The 14,422-nt window shown below is 42.3% G+C and overlaps 1 protein-coding gene across 1 annotated transcript in view; it reads left to right on the top strand.

The window, feature by feature from the left end:
* The window catches only part of RORA (RAR-related orphan receptor A), a gene marked incomplete at its 5' end in the record, with an annotated part of 262,212 nt that overhangs the window by 233,296 nt on the left and 14,494 nt on the right, over positions 1–14,422 (top strand). Inside the window, one exon of the mRNA XM_009885794.1 lies at positions 5,648–5,733. Coding sequence (XP_009884096.1) covers positions 5,648–5,733 — 86 coding nt within the window. The remainder of the gene's footprint in view (positions 1–5,647; positions 5,734–14,422) is intronic.

Here is a 14,422-nt window from a genome sequence, read left to right as displayed (position 1 = left end):
CCTTCTAAATCAGCTGCAAAACTGTACATACCCTGTGAAGTGGGGAACAGGCCAAGCTACATTCAGGGAAAGGAATTTAAACCTTTCTTGCAGCCGTAGGAGGGATAACTTCTTAAGCGGTACCCTGAGACCCAGGAGATCCCAGCTGCCGTCCTGGCTGTTGTACGTACCCCACATCTAGCCTCGAGGAAAGTCCTCAGTTCAGCTAACAGTTTTGGTTAGAGCGCTTTCCCCAGAAGGCTGGTGGGTCAGAGAAGGATGCTTGGTGTCCATAGCGTTTTTAAGAAATAGACCAGTCTGGCAGACTAACCAGTGTGTGCTTAAGTTCGTCTTTATTATGTGAAAAAGGAATGTGTATACCTAGAGTTTCTTGATATTGCTGCCTTGAGAGCTGAAGGGTGGGAGCTGTGATGAGGAACGCCATGGAAATGCTCTTATCTCAATGGTGTGGGCATACCCAGGCGATCGGGACCCTAGGTACCATGGGAGGGCAAGGGAACACTTCTTACGCAGGTTTTCCTTTCCAGAAAATGCTAAATTTTTAATTCAGAAATAGCAAGAGGCAGTAGGGCTCACCTGACTTTCACCTTCTAAAAGTTAGGCTTGTGATGAAGGCATCGTTAAATTCCTTCTCTGGTGAGTGGAGAGGAGGCATGGCCACTCGGGGGTTCATCTCGCTTGTCTTGAATGAGATGAATCAGCATGCCCCCTCTCCCTTTTTCCTTCTTGCTTTCTCTTTCTCCTTCCCTTTCTTTTTCTCTCTCTTTCTTCCTGCCTTCCTCATCACTTTAGAAGCGGACAAGACAATTAACTTCAGCTAATTACCCAACTTTCAAGATAGCTCAGGTCAGCTAGGTGAATCTCACCTAAAAGGCAGGAATAGGGACCGATTTTTGCTTCCATTGAAGAGCGCTTCCCAGGATATCAAATCTGAGATTTCATACCTGTTGCGAATTGGAAAAAATAACGTGTTCTGTGTGAATGTACAATTTTAAAATAACAGTGTGAAAGCAGGAGGAGGAATGGGAAAATATTCTGTCTACCATAGTACAATTAATTCACTAGGAACAAACAGTTCATTCGGACACACTAACGGGGAGGAAAAACTTCTGTCTTTGGAAACTAATTTTTTCTCTCGAAAAATGTTTTCCTCAGGGTGGACTGGTAATGCTCTTTCCTGTGTTTCTACTTAAATGGCCGAACTGAGGAGAAAGATGCCCTGTGCTTTACTTGGCTATATGGGTTCTTGTGCTGACTGGAGCCTGCCCAAGGAGTTAGAAAGGAAAAAACTAAAGGTTATGATGAGCTTGTACTGAGCATTTCCTTACAAATACAGAATTCGATTTCTTTCCTCCTCTACTGCTCAAACCGGACAAGGAATAAAGTAGCATTTAATGATGCAGGAATTAGTAAAGAGGGGGAGTCTGTCCAGAGGGGTTGGCTGGGGAGGGAGCTTGAAAAAGGGAGGCGAGCCCAGTGAAACTGTTCCAGATCTGCGGAAAGAAGTGAAGCCTGCAGTAGAAGGGAATAAGGCATATTCTTCTCTTCCAGATGCCAACAAAAGATGTCTTTAGTGCTCTCTCTGGTTGTCTGATAGGCACGTTCGCTAGGAATTAGGTGGAGGCAATTGTGTACTTTAAGCATACCCGGAGCTACTTCGGACAATTGCCAAGTGAAGACACAGTGGATGGAGGAAGAAGAAAGGTTCAGGGGGAAACCACGGGCTTTTTTCTGCTGTAATACTTGGGCTCAAGTTCCTATTTTGTCTGATTTTGAGTAAATTGAAGAGTCTACATTCAATTTTCCTGCTGTAGAATGAAGATCGTACGATGTTACAGCAGAAGGAAGATGGCCAGACAATGCAGTGATAGGAAGAGCTAAAGTGTGTTAAAGTCACACATACCGAGAGACCTTGGTGGATGTCAGATGCCCTTTCCTATGGAGGCGAGTTTGCCTCATGTGTGACGTCAGTTCATAATGATTGCTACCTCCGGCCCTCAGTGGTCACTTCTCTCTCTCAGGAGCTGTTTCTGTAGCAACTTGTTTGATGCTTGTGGTGGGTCTCTGTGCTTGAGCTTGCGTTTGTGGTTTGTTTGGGCTTTTATTCCTATTCATTGCTGCCTTTGGCACAGGACATCCTTGGTAGTATTCTGGAACACTGTTATTTCAGGGTGTGAAAGATTCTTAGGCCTTTAATCTGGGAATACAAACGACATCTGTCACCTGGGTCTCTGTAGCGGTTTCTAAGCAACCACAAGAGTTTATTTTTTTCTGCAATTCATATTTAAGAAATGATTTGCTCGTGCATGAACCAGAATCAGCCTGAGCACCACCCCAGGAGACAGAAATTGTAAACTGTAATTTAGGCTAATTCTAGTCTAAAGCATGAATTAGAGTATTTTATATAATCTTGGAAAATATACCATATAAATGTATGTAAGCACAGAACAGGTACAATTAATGTGAGCACAGTAGGAAGCTTTAAGTAACTCTGGGAATGTGAGAAACCAAGTTGGAACATATTCTTGACATGTAAAAGTATTTCCCACCTGCCTTGTTTGCATAAGAACAAGGTTTTAGCAAGTACATATTTGCATGTCAAAGTTAAAAGTGGGGAAAATATTTTCACCCTCGTAAGAAAAATGCATAATCCTGGCACAGGCAATTTGCATTTAGTAAGTTTAAAGTGTCTAAGTCCTTTCATGCTATGTAGCAAGTGTATGAAGTTGCGACAGGGATTCCATTTCAATGAGTTGATTTGCAAAGGCAACCACGTGGAGCAGTAATTGATCTGATGTCTCTCCACGCATTAATTTGTAATACAATTGGTTGTGGCAGTTGCAAGCAATTTATGCTTCCGAGTTTCATCCCACTGTCCTGTATCTCAGAGTGAAACGATAAGTTGAAGTTGTAAATGCTGCGTGCTTAATTGAAAGTGAGTACCTTGAAGATGTAGTAAATTGAGGAAGTCTGGAATTCTGAAATTATACCCGATTTGGTGCCGCTGCTCATACACACAACGGTCGGCAAATGCTGGCACAGCTGAAGCCTGTGAATATGTGGAGATTCTCTTCTAACAGTAAAGCACTCTGGAAAATGCATTTGGGACTAATTATGGCACCTTTTAGACTATTAGTAACCTAGCTTTAGGCCATCACTTTGAAGGCACGTTACATTCCTTCAGAAACACTCTGCAAATGTCCTGTTGCTTAAGAAACAGGGATTGCATAGACAGGCTTCATGGGTGATTTAACTAATGTGCTGGAGATTGTAGATAAACAAGATCCAATTATATCATACCTATTCAAAATAAGGCAGTAATTATGTATATAAAAGTGAAATGTAAAAAATACATTGCCATGAAGCTGTTGAGATAAGGCTTGTCAGTGCCCTGTCAAAGGAGTTGGAGAAGGCTGCTGATTCACTGTAGCAGAGTAGAAAAATAATCAAATACTGAAAAGGCACAACTGGGAATGGGTAGATCTATTCCGGAATTCGCCCACGGGATTGCTTGCTGAATTTGAACTGCGCGTTAGACAGATTTTGAGTTTCTGTGAATGTCAGTCCGTTGTTCAATTTGTTGATGGAAAGTGGCGTTACGCTACCCTTTCTGCTCGAAGCTTTGTTCGTAAACATATGATGCTTTAGTAATAATTAATGTAACACAGTAATAAAATAGCATACACTTTATTTTTTCCTATTGTTAGTTCACTTCCTTCTCCACTGTGTTTAATGTGTTAGCTGAGAGCAAAGTGAAATTAAAACAGTTTTTGTTTCTGCAGGGAAGAAGTATTTCCTTTCTTACGTGTCCTGAACAGACCTTTTAATTTCAGTCTATCGTTTTGTTGCTGCAGGGAAGGTGGGGGATTAAAGATCAAGAATGCAAAGATCCTTATGATGGAAGCAGATGCAAGTGGTGTCCTGCTGTATGAAAATATTTTGAAAGCTGCTGATATGGAACTGTCAGGAAAACAGCAACGTAGTACCATAGCTGCTGGGCACTGCTGTCCTCAGCAGAGCATTTTAGCTGCTGTTAGGTTCCTGGGAGCAAATGGGTACTATGCGGGTACTGCTCAGCTGCTCTGATCATTGCATTTGATGTCGTCTGGAGAATATTTGGAAGGAGTGTTTTAGCACAGTCAGTGCTGTGCTAAAAGTCTTCTGGTCTCCTAGTTTATAATTATCTTACAGTTTTGGCCTGATCCTGAGCTATGATGCGGGGCTGCATTGAAACGGAGCACGTGGTAGCATTGGAAGATGATTCTTGTTTAATAATAAGCAGTCGGTTAGGGGGTTAATGGCATGCAAAATGCAATGTTTGTAAGACTGGACGTGACTTCTTGAAAACAGCGTTAAGAGTACAACTAAAGTTAAGCTGATACATTGTTAGACAGTATTAGATGTGATTTTCTGTGTTGTCACGGGCTGGATAGCCAGAAACTGGGTGGAATTAAAGGTCTCTCAAACAACTGGGCATCTTGTGAATGGATTCCAGTTCCTCACAGGAGATTAACAGCACTTCTGATTGTTAATACATCGCAGCTAGAGACACAGCAAGAGTTGCCTTTGTACTTCTGTTCGGACTGAGCTGGTTCAGGAAAGCTAATGTAGCCTGATGCGAACACCATTGCAGCAGAGAAAGGGCTTTCTTGGGATTTTTTGGTTATCTACCGTATACTCTGTGTTTCTGTGAGCACATGCAAGTATATGTAAAATGTGGACTGCTGGTCTTTGATACTGTAAAGCACTGCCTCAGCACGGTCCTATCCAAAAAGATTTGCTAGCAAAATGACTGCGGCCATACACTCCAAAAGCAGTTGAAGAGGTATTCCTGAGCACGCAGGAGTCCCTTCTTAAATCCGTGAATTCAGATGGGGAGTGATTTAGAGATATGCGCAGAGAGTTTTGTTTTGTCACACGCTAAACTGAATTCAGTAGGTATGTTTTATATGCATGAAGTTCAATTTAAAAAATCGGGGCTTTCATATCACGTATCTCTGTGGCATTTTCCAGACTGCGCTGACTCCTTTGTGTCTTGTAAGTTGACTGGAATACTGCTGTATTTTCTCCCTCGTTTGTTCTGTGGTAGCTAATACGCATACAGGTACTGACAATTCACTTTCAATTCAGATATGTGAATTTTGGATTTCTTGTGTAAAATGCAGTTGCTCTTTTACCTTGTTACTTCTCTTTTGGATTGGCCAGTCATGTGAACTGGATGGCATGGTGGTGACCCCACTGGTAAAGGTGTTGCATTCCTTTTTGGGCAGGGCAAACTTCAAAATTACCTTTTAGGATCTCACAGGAATAAGACTGGAAGAAACCTTTCTAGTGTCGTCTTAGCTCTTTGGCCAAAATGTGAACTCTCCTATTGTTTTTGGCTTTGAAATGCTGATTCTTGCCTTCTTGTGGGTTCTTAAACACCTTCTCAAATGACCCATTTTAATAACCCAAAAGCTATTATATAACGAGCAGCCATAATTTAGTCCAAAGCTCTAGGGGACCCTTGCAGTTCAGCAATGAATAGTTAATGCAGTATAATGTTTAGCAGGTTATTAGTTTTCACTGTACAAATGCTGATCAGGGAATGCTTTTATAAGGTGTTTAAAAGAAAATGTAATTAACTGGTTGCGTGCTTCTGTTGCAGCTCAAATTGAAATTATTCCATGCAAGATCTGTGGAGACAAATCATCAGGAATCCATTATGGTGTCATTACATGTGAAGGCTGCAAGGTAAGCTTCTAAAATATTAAGTCTTAAAACAGCATTTAGCCTTTTGATAGTGATTATTTCCCTTTGCTTTTTAAAGAGCAAGTATTGCGCCAAAGTTGGATCGGTGGACTCCATTTCAAAGAATATGAGATCAATTGGGTATTCTGAAGTACTGGTTTTACTGGGGCTTTAAACAGGGCAATTTTGTGACACACACACACACACAGATTTCAGGACAGGCTTCAAAAGTCATGCGGTTCTGCTCTGTGTGCCGTAAACTGTCTCTCCGTGAATAAGCAGAAGAGGTACAGAAAGATGATCCGCTTCTAGCATACCGCAAAGATTCTGTTCTGTGGATCCACTTGAGAGAGAGTTCATGGCGTTCTTGAATCTGCCTCCCCATTTTTGCTTTCTGAATTGCTAAGAAGCTGTGTTGAAATACATGAGAGCTCTCCAACTTCTCAATTTTCTTTTGTCATCTGCTACAGTTACAAATCTATTGTTTGGTGTGGAAGATGGCATTGCACAAGTAGCACATGCTACTGGTGTTAAGCACGCTTGGGTCTTCCTGGAAGCAGTGCCTGTTCCTTGCACTGCAACCATTGCCGTGTAAGGTTTAGGCTTTGGATTTCTTTCCAGATTTGCACCTTCAGTAACTCTAGCGAGCAAAGATTACACTAGAAGCATTTATATTTTGTTTAGTTTGTCTCTCACAACCAAGAATTAAATTGGACAACGCTAGCGCTAGGCACTGTGAAGCTAATCACTCCTTTTTATCACTAGTCCAGAATTACAGCGCTAGCTCGGGAATGACACAGTGTGCACAGCTGTGCTCTAGCTTGTTGCTTTCTTCATGTATGTACATGTTGCAATCCCATGCTGACAGGTTTGCCACTGTTAATCTACGCTTTAGGTGTGAAGAATGTATATTTATGACAGTTTCTAGTCTGCTATCCTGACATGCTTGGTACTACCACCCATCTTCAAAAAGTAATTTCCTTGCTTTCACATTATTGAGATTTCTTTTGTGGTTTTCCAAGGAAGATTTTTGTGTTTTCATTAACACGTTCTCTCAGTCTCATGGAAGTATTGGTTAGAAGGAAGAAAAAAAAAAACCTAAGAATTTCAGAATGATGCAGGACAGCATCTTCTGCCCTTTGTAACTGCTGTTGCTATGGAAAAATGCAAAAAATGCACTAGAAGTGCATTGATAATAAAGTGGTTACTTTTTTCAGCTTTATGTGGTTGAGCAGTGTTTATCAAATTTCAGCTGTGTGCAGTGGCAGACATTTGCAGTCAGAATTCTGCTGTATGACTGTCTTGTCGAAGAGTATCAAGTTACGTTCAAAATCCGAGACCTCTTTAGTCCTTAAATGGTCCGGGACCAGTATACCTGAGAGACTGCCTCCAGATCCATGATGAACGTCATTGTCAACAGACTGATGTTAGCATAATGCTAACGCTCATCTATGCAGAAAACAGGCCTTTCTCAACACGGTTTGTTGCAGAACAGGAACAGGTTGCCAAAGGAAAGGAAGGTTGCCAGCTGCGTTATCTTCTGCTTCATCTTCATGCAGGTCTTTGGCCTTGCCTTCTCCTAAGTCCCGTATGTGAGAAAAGCCCCCACCAAAAGCAGCAGGACAGCTGCCTGCAGAAGGAAGCCATAGAGCGCACCATACTCGCAGTCACATTCGTTAGTACGTAGCTGGTAGGCACTTAGCACTGCGGGCGAGAGACAGACATATCCATCGAGCATTCTTCCATCAGAGTGACTGCACTTTCCCAGGAATAAATGCAAATGTGAGTTATTAGGAGAAAAGTCCTTTGTGTACCTCCAGCAGTCAGAAGAATAGATGCTAGCCTGATAGTGAGAAATGCACGTGCGGTTCCTTACGTTTTAGAACAAATGGGTTTCCTTCAAATTCTGTATAAATTGAGTTCTCTGGGAGCTCTGTGCAATCCTCAATACGCTTCTGAGAATCCCACCAGAATGGTCAGCTGGTGGGAGAGGGCAGAAGGGGAGGCAAGTAGGAAAGTGTACTCAGCACACTGAAACCCATTTGAACCTCGAAAGCAGAGTGTGCGTAGTGTGCGTGAATAAATAAGTGGCCCAGTGAATGAAGTTAGGCATTTTCTCTTTCTCTTGGAATAATGTTTTCTAGCCGTACGATTTCAGGCAGAATTTCAAAGCCAATGAATATCAAGTTAGTTAACTAAGTTACTAACTTTCAGGAGGGAAATAACTCGGAAGCTGATTCTTGTCTAATGCCGGAGCCCAGATGACCTGCAGGTATTCACAGATAGGATAGTGCTAGTGCGCACAAGTCACAGGAAGAGTTGAAATGATCACAGCCTGGACAGCATTTAAAATGCCCTACTGTAGCAGATGGATTTTGTTTGTGCTGTGCTCTTCCACAGTAATGTCAACAAAGTCTCACCCAACAGAACTATTTGGCTGGTGAAGAAGTTGGCATAGCTTGGCTTCTGCCAAATGAGCCAGGTGTGTATTGGTATGGGTTTTTTCCCAGCTTTTCTGGGGCTATGATCTCGGCAGGTTTGAGCATGCTTACATTGCTCTTCATGTTACGCTAAACCTTCTTCTGTAAAAAGTACTTTGCTATGAAGACCTAGTTCCCAGTCCTGCACTCTGATTCCTGGAGCCGATGTCCTGCACCAACAGACAGTCCCAGAGAAGTCAGGTTCTGCACAGGTGCTACAGACCCATCCGTGTGCATCAGATTGCAGGGTCGGGGCCTTCGTCATCAGAAGTGAACAGATGCGGTGCTGCCCTCCCAAGCCAGGCCTGTCAAGAATGATCTACAGGCAGCAAGAACAGCAGCAGCAAAGTGGGATGTTTTCAACGCTTACTGGTTTTCGCCCCAGTTTGATGTGAACTTTAATGTTACTTAATAGTAATGTTAACTTAAGTGTTACTGTGTGTATACTAATAACTACCAGAAATATAATTTATTTAAAACCTAAAGTGAAGTTTTAGTTGCAGACCTACTTTGCAATCTTAACCTGTATCACGTGTGAAATCACAGACAAGCTCTCATCAAATTGACCTTTGCTGATCCTGCTGCTCTTCTACAGGTTTGTGACCCTTGCATTTCACATAATTGAAAGTTTTCTGACCAGTCGTTGTTGTTAATATGGTGTTTCACATAACTAGAATTGAAGATTTGTAATGAAGCCAAATCAGTGTTTCTTGAGGAGCTTTGATTTCCTACCTTACTATGATGTTACTGGCTGTTTTTATTAAGTTAGTGGCTGTGTTTTGCCCAAACATCATTGAGTACTCCCAGCCCATCAACCTATTTAGCTGAATTTGAATCTGCCTTTATAAAATAAAACTTAACACACACACACCCACACACACACACCTCCCCAGTGAAAAAAACAAGTTTTTAGCCAGGGTCTTATTCTTTATCTAGGAGGGCTCCTGTGGCTCATTATAAATAAAATAAATTTTGAGAGAGAGGATTTTTTTCTGTCCGACCATTGCTGATACCTAGTATACAACATATAATGGGAGTAAAGGGAAGATGAAATTAATCATATAAGACATTTACTCAGAAGCATGCATGAAGAATGACACAAAGATTGTACGATGACTCAGAAAGAAAAGTTTCTTCTCCTGTGTAAGACTGGAAATACTACTATTGTAGTGGCACTACTGAGAAAACTAGTAGCTCTATGCAGGGCTTCATCAACCGTTAGTTGTGGGAAGCCATTAACAACCTTGTGCTCTCTATTAGGGACCATGCTGAGGAAGGAGAGTGGTTTGTACACATCCATATTTTTTTTGCATAGCTGAAAGTTGAATCCAGTTCAGCATTATCAGAAAATACCCGAATGCTTCAAAAGGGCATAGCAAAGCATTTAGTTTGAAATGACATTTTTTGTTAATGAACTATGTCTTTAAATTTGCAGATGCAGTTAACTTGCTTTTGCTGTAAATAGTGTCAGTTTATGCCCAACTGACCCACAAATGCATCGGTGTGATCCCTCTCTTTACTTGACTGTACACACATGGTCTCATAAAGCCACCCATGTGGGACATTTCTGGGCATTTCTCATATTTTTCCAAGGTTTACAGGTACTGGCTTTTGTCTCTTTGGTCTTTTATGACCTAAGATGGTCTTGTTCATTGTAACGATAAGGGATGTCCATGTTTGTTACTTCAGAAAACAATACCTGATGTATTGTCACTTCCCATCTTGCATTATCATAGAATCATAGCATGGTTAGTGTTGGAAGGGACCTTAAACATCATCTCATTCCAACCCCCTGCTATGGGCAGGGACACTTTCCACTAGACCAGGTTGCTCAAAGCCCCATCCAGCCTGGCCCTGAACACCTCCAGGGATGGGGCCTCCACAACTTCCCTGGGCAACTTGCGCCAGTGCCTCACAACCCACAGAGTAAAGAATTTCTTTCTAATATCTAACCTAAATCTCCCCTCTTTCAGTTTAAAACCATTAGCCCTTGTCGTGTTGCTCCACTCACTGATAAAGAATCCCCCCCCACCTTGCCTGTAGGCTCTTTTAAGTACTGGAAGGCTGCTATAATGTCTCCTTGGAGCCTTCTCTTCTCCAGGCTGAAGAACCCTAACTCTCTCAGCCTGTCTTCAAAGGAGAGGTGCTCCAGACCTCTGATCATCTTTGTGGCTGCCTCTGCACTTCTCTAGCAGGTCCATGTCCTTCTTATGTTGGGGGCCCCAGAGCTGGATGCAGAACTCCAGGCGGGGTCTCATGACAGCTGAGTAGAGGGGGAGAATCCCCTCCTGTGACCTGCTGGCCATGCTGCTTTTGATGCAGCCCAGGATGTGTTTGGCTTTCTGGGCTGCAAGCGCACATTGCTGGCTCATGTTGAGCTTCTCATCCACAAACACCCCCGAGTCCTTCTCTTCAGGGCTGTTAATCCATTCTCTGCCCAGCCTGTATTGTGCTTGGGATTGCCGCAACCCAGGTGCAGGACCTTGCACTTGGCCTGGTTGAACTTTGTGAAGTTCGCACAGGCCCACTTCCCAAGCCTGTCCAGGTCCCTCTGGATGGCATCCCTGCCCCCCAGTGTGTTGACCACGCCACACAGCTTGGTGTTGTTGGCAAACTGCTGAAGGGGCACTCAATCCCACTGTCCATGTCGCCAACAAAGATGTTAAACAGCACTGGTCCAGTACTAAACCCTGAGAAGTGCCACCCATCGCTTGTCTCCACTTGGACATTGAGCTGTTGACTGCAACTCTTTGAGTGCAACCAGCCAGCCAATTCCTTATCCACCAAGTGGTCCATCCATCAAATCCATGTCTCTCCAATTTAGACACAAGGATGTCATGTGGAACAGTGTCAAATGCCTTGCACAAGTCCAGGTAGATGATGTCAGTTGCTCTCCCCTTAATCCACCAATGCTGCAATGCTGTCACAGGAGGCCACCAAATTTGTCAGGCACGATTTGCTCTTAATGAAGCCATGGTGGCTGTCACCAATTGCCTCCTTATTTTCCATGTGCCTTAGCAGAGTTTCCAGGAGGATCTGCCCCATGATCTTGCCAGGCACAGAGGTGAGACTGACCAGCCTGTAGTTCCCCGAGTCTTCCTTTTTTCCCTTTTTGAAAATGGGGTTTATGTTTCCCCTTTTCCAGTCAGTGGGAACTTCACTGACTGCCACAACTTCCCAAATATGATGGAGAGTGGTTTGTTCAGTCGTTTCATTCATTCATTTTCTTTATTTGCCAATTTTTCATTACTCTGTTAAACATATAGTGTCATAGTGGCATTGCAAACATTTACCTCAAATTCATGCTTTTGAAGCATTGGGGTTTTTTTATTGTTTTTTGCCTAGCCAATTTCAAGCAAAACATGTTAGAAAAGAGATGAGCCATGTTGCAGAAAGTGCTAGTCAGGAGCCTTGTATAACCTGACAAACACAATCTCACCCCTGTCTTTATTACATATGTATAACTGAACATTTTTTCTCTGTTTTCAGTGGCACTATAATTTTGTTACCAAATACTTTATTAACAAAGTTTATTAAACAATATTGTTGCAGCACTCTCCTCCCTTTACAACTAAAATATGTGCTCATTGTCATAAAAGGGTTAAAAATCCTGTTTGAACGTTCACCTGTCTTTCATATGGCAGTGTATTTTTCTGATGTATCTTTGAAGAAAATTTGTGGTAGTTTGCTTTAGAAAACAGTAAAAGAATGACCCCCCCCAACTAATTGTTAATTGCTCAGAATATTGCAAAACTTAATGATACGTGGAAGTCTTTAAGTATTAGCCATAAATCATGGGATTATGAATAAACCTTTGTTGTCACAGGCTTGCATACAGTCATTCCGAAACGTCTGCCATTAGGATGCAGCAAGGCAGCTGTCAGCTGTTTTCTTGTAATTAAACAGCCAATGAGCAGCTAATTAAGACATATGTGTATACAGAAGTGGAAGAGGGTATGTTAATGAACTGTAGGAATCAATTCATTAAATGAAAATTTGTCAAAAGACCAAACATGAGATCAGCATTTCAGCCTGTGCCGCAGTGGAGCGGGAGTCTGTGCTGTGCCATTTGGGACGTGAGGGAAGCACAACTGGCTTTTCCCCTGCTAAGGAGCGAGCTGGGACACAAACGTCTGTAGTACCGAGCCACTGAGCAGTGAAGGCATTGAAACTATTAATAGACTTTGCAAAAACTGCTATTTACATTTCAAAGTTCTTTTTTAACAAGTTGTTATTCAAAGTGACTTGCAGATGAAAAGTTCTTGCGCCCTTTTTTCCCAAACTTGATTTCTTGGCAGCATATTAAAACCATATATTGTGTTGTGCATAAATAGGAGTCTGAAATGCAGAGATGAAGCTATGGCTTGTAATCTGCTCTGCTTTTCTTCTGGCACTGTGTTAATACATCTACATAAAAAGGGAGACATGCAAAACTCAATGACGCCTCATCAAAATCAGCTGGATCTTTATACCGACATGAGGAGGAGGCAGGGCTCCCTGCGCTCACAGGAGCGCTCTCCCCAGAGACCTTGGCTCAGGCCGTGCCATCCGTCAGAGTGCTGTAACACGGTGACCGTTTTTAGCGCAGCAGTAGTTTTGTTCGTGTGTTTGGTCAAGAGGGGTCCACTCTGCCTGTGGCCCATTAGGCAATCATCTGAATGTGAAATAATGGTTGTGAACATGCATGCACTTAAGAGCATGTGGCCTGGGCTGCTTTGCATAATGCTTGAATGTATACACGTGTACCATGCATGCATCCACCTCCTCCTTCCTGGTGAAAAAATTATAGCTAGCTCTGTGCCTCTGGCAAGGCGAGGGAATAGAACAACACAATATAGCGTCTCTCCTTCTCTTCATCTAATAAAGGGCAGGAAAAACCAACTTAGGAAGAAGTATTTACTTACAGAAGGCTCCTGTGATAGGGGCTTCCCCACATGTATGTATGATATGAGAGCCCAAGGACCACCAGAAGGTTAGAAAACTCAAAAATAAATTACAGCAACATAGAAGAGCTTTGAGAGTAAAAAAACCCTCAGTTTAAACTTCATTGTCGATTCATTCCCAAATCTCAGATATGTCTATTTCTGAGCTCTGGGCAAGTTTAGATTCATTTCTGAAGTTTGGGGCAAGGGTTGGTGTGGTTTTTTTTTCTTTTGCTACTGCTGATGTTTTCAACATGCCCACATAACGTTGTAGGGTTTGTTTTTAAAAGCACTCTACTACATCTCTGGTTTGTAAAGTGCAAGTGCTTTTCAAGGCCCTGGGTTCAGGCAGTTCTGCTCTATTGAAAATTTAGCTTCAAGCTGTAACTTAGCTGATGTACTATACACTAAAATGTATTGAGCAGCTGTGTCTCTAGGGAAAATCTGGAAAAGCAAACAGCCCAGTATTTTCTCCATTATAATACTAAAAATAAATCCTCAGCTTGACAAGAATATTCTTAATGAAGAGAAGTATGCCAAACTGGCAAAACAGACTTGGTATACATCCCAGCTTAAGGAAAATGTGTAGATCTCTGAGGTTATCGGGCCAGGTTCATTTTACATACTGATTAAGCTGACTCTCAGGATCTCAGTGGATGCAGAAGATTTCATACAGTTCACATGTGAACACGTCGTTCAGCACAACTGTTAGAAGTGTTTGCAGAATTGAAATTTTAAAGGACTGATAATGCAGAGATGCAGACCCTTGATCAGTAAGTCACGGGTCAGGTCAATACCTAATCCTGGTTTTCTAGTGAATCGCACTGCACTTGCACGTGTACCTGTACTGGAGTGACAGGCTCCACTAAGGGTGCTGACAGAACTGGAAATTAAGCCAGCTACTTACCTAAGAGTCAGCGCTTCCAGAGGGAGCAGTCATGACAGTAGAAATTTCCCTAGTATTTCAGGTTTTCTTTAGGGTGAAATGCACTCAATCAGAGCTCAATATGTGCAACGCTTTTAGTGTCAGTGACGATCATCTCACTATTGACAAACATTAAAAAACAGTTGAAAGTTCAATCACGTAGAAACAGAGACCAGAATAAATGGGTGAGAAATAGTGTACAGGAAAACGGGATTAAAGCCAGACATCTTCAGTTTCCTCATTTTTTTTTATACTCTGTATTTCCCCATTATAGCTTTAATAAACGGGGCACAATTGACGAAGACTGGTGCCCTCCTCCTAAGATGGAGCAGGGGGGGCTTTATCTCAGTGTTTTGTCATGTTTC

Source organism: Charadrius vociferus, unplaced genomic scaffold (assembly GCF_000708025.1).
Source record: "Charadrius vociferus isolate BGI_N301 unplaced genomic scaffold, ASM70802v2 scaffold325, whole genome shotgun sequence".
In the NCBI taxonomy this organism is placed as follows: domain Eukaryota; kingdom Metazoa; phylum Chordata; class Aves; order Charadriiformes; family Charadriidae; genus Charadrius; species Charadrius vociferus.
The sequence above is the reverse complement of the archived record's forward strand: the minus strand, read 5'-3'. Positions and strand labels throughout refer to the sequence as shown.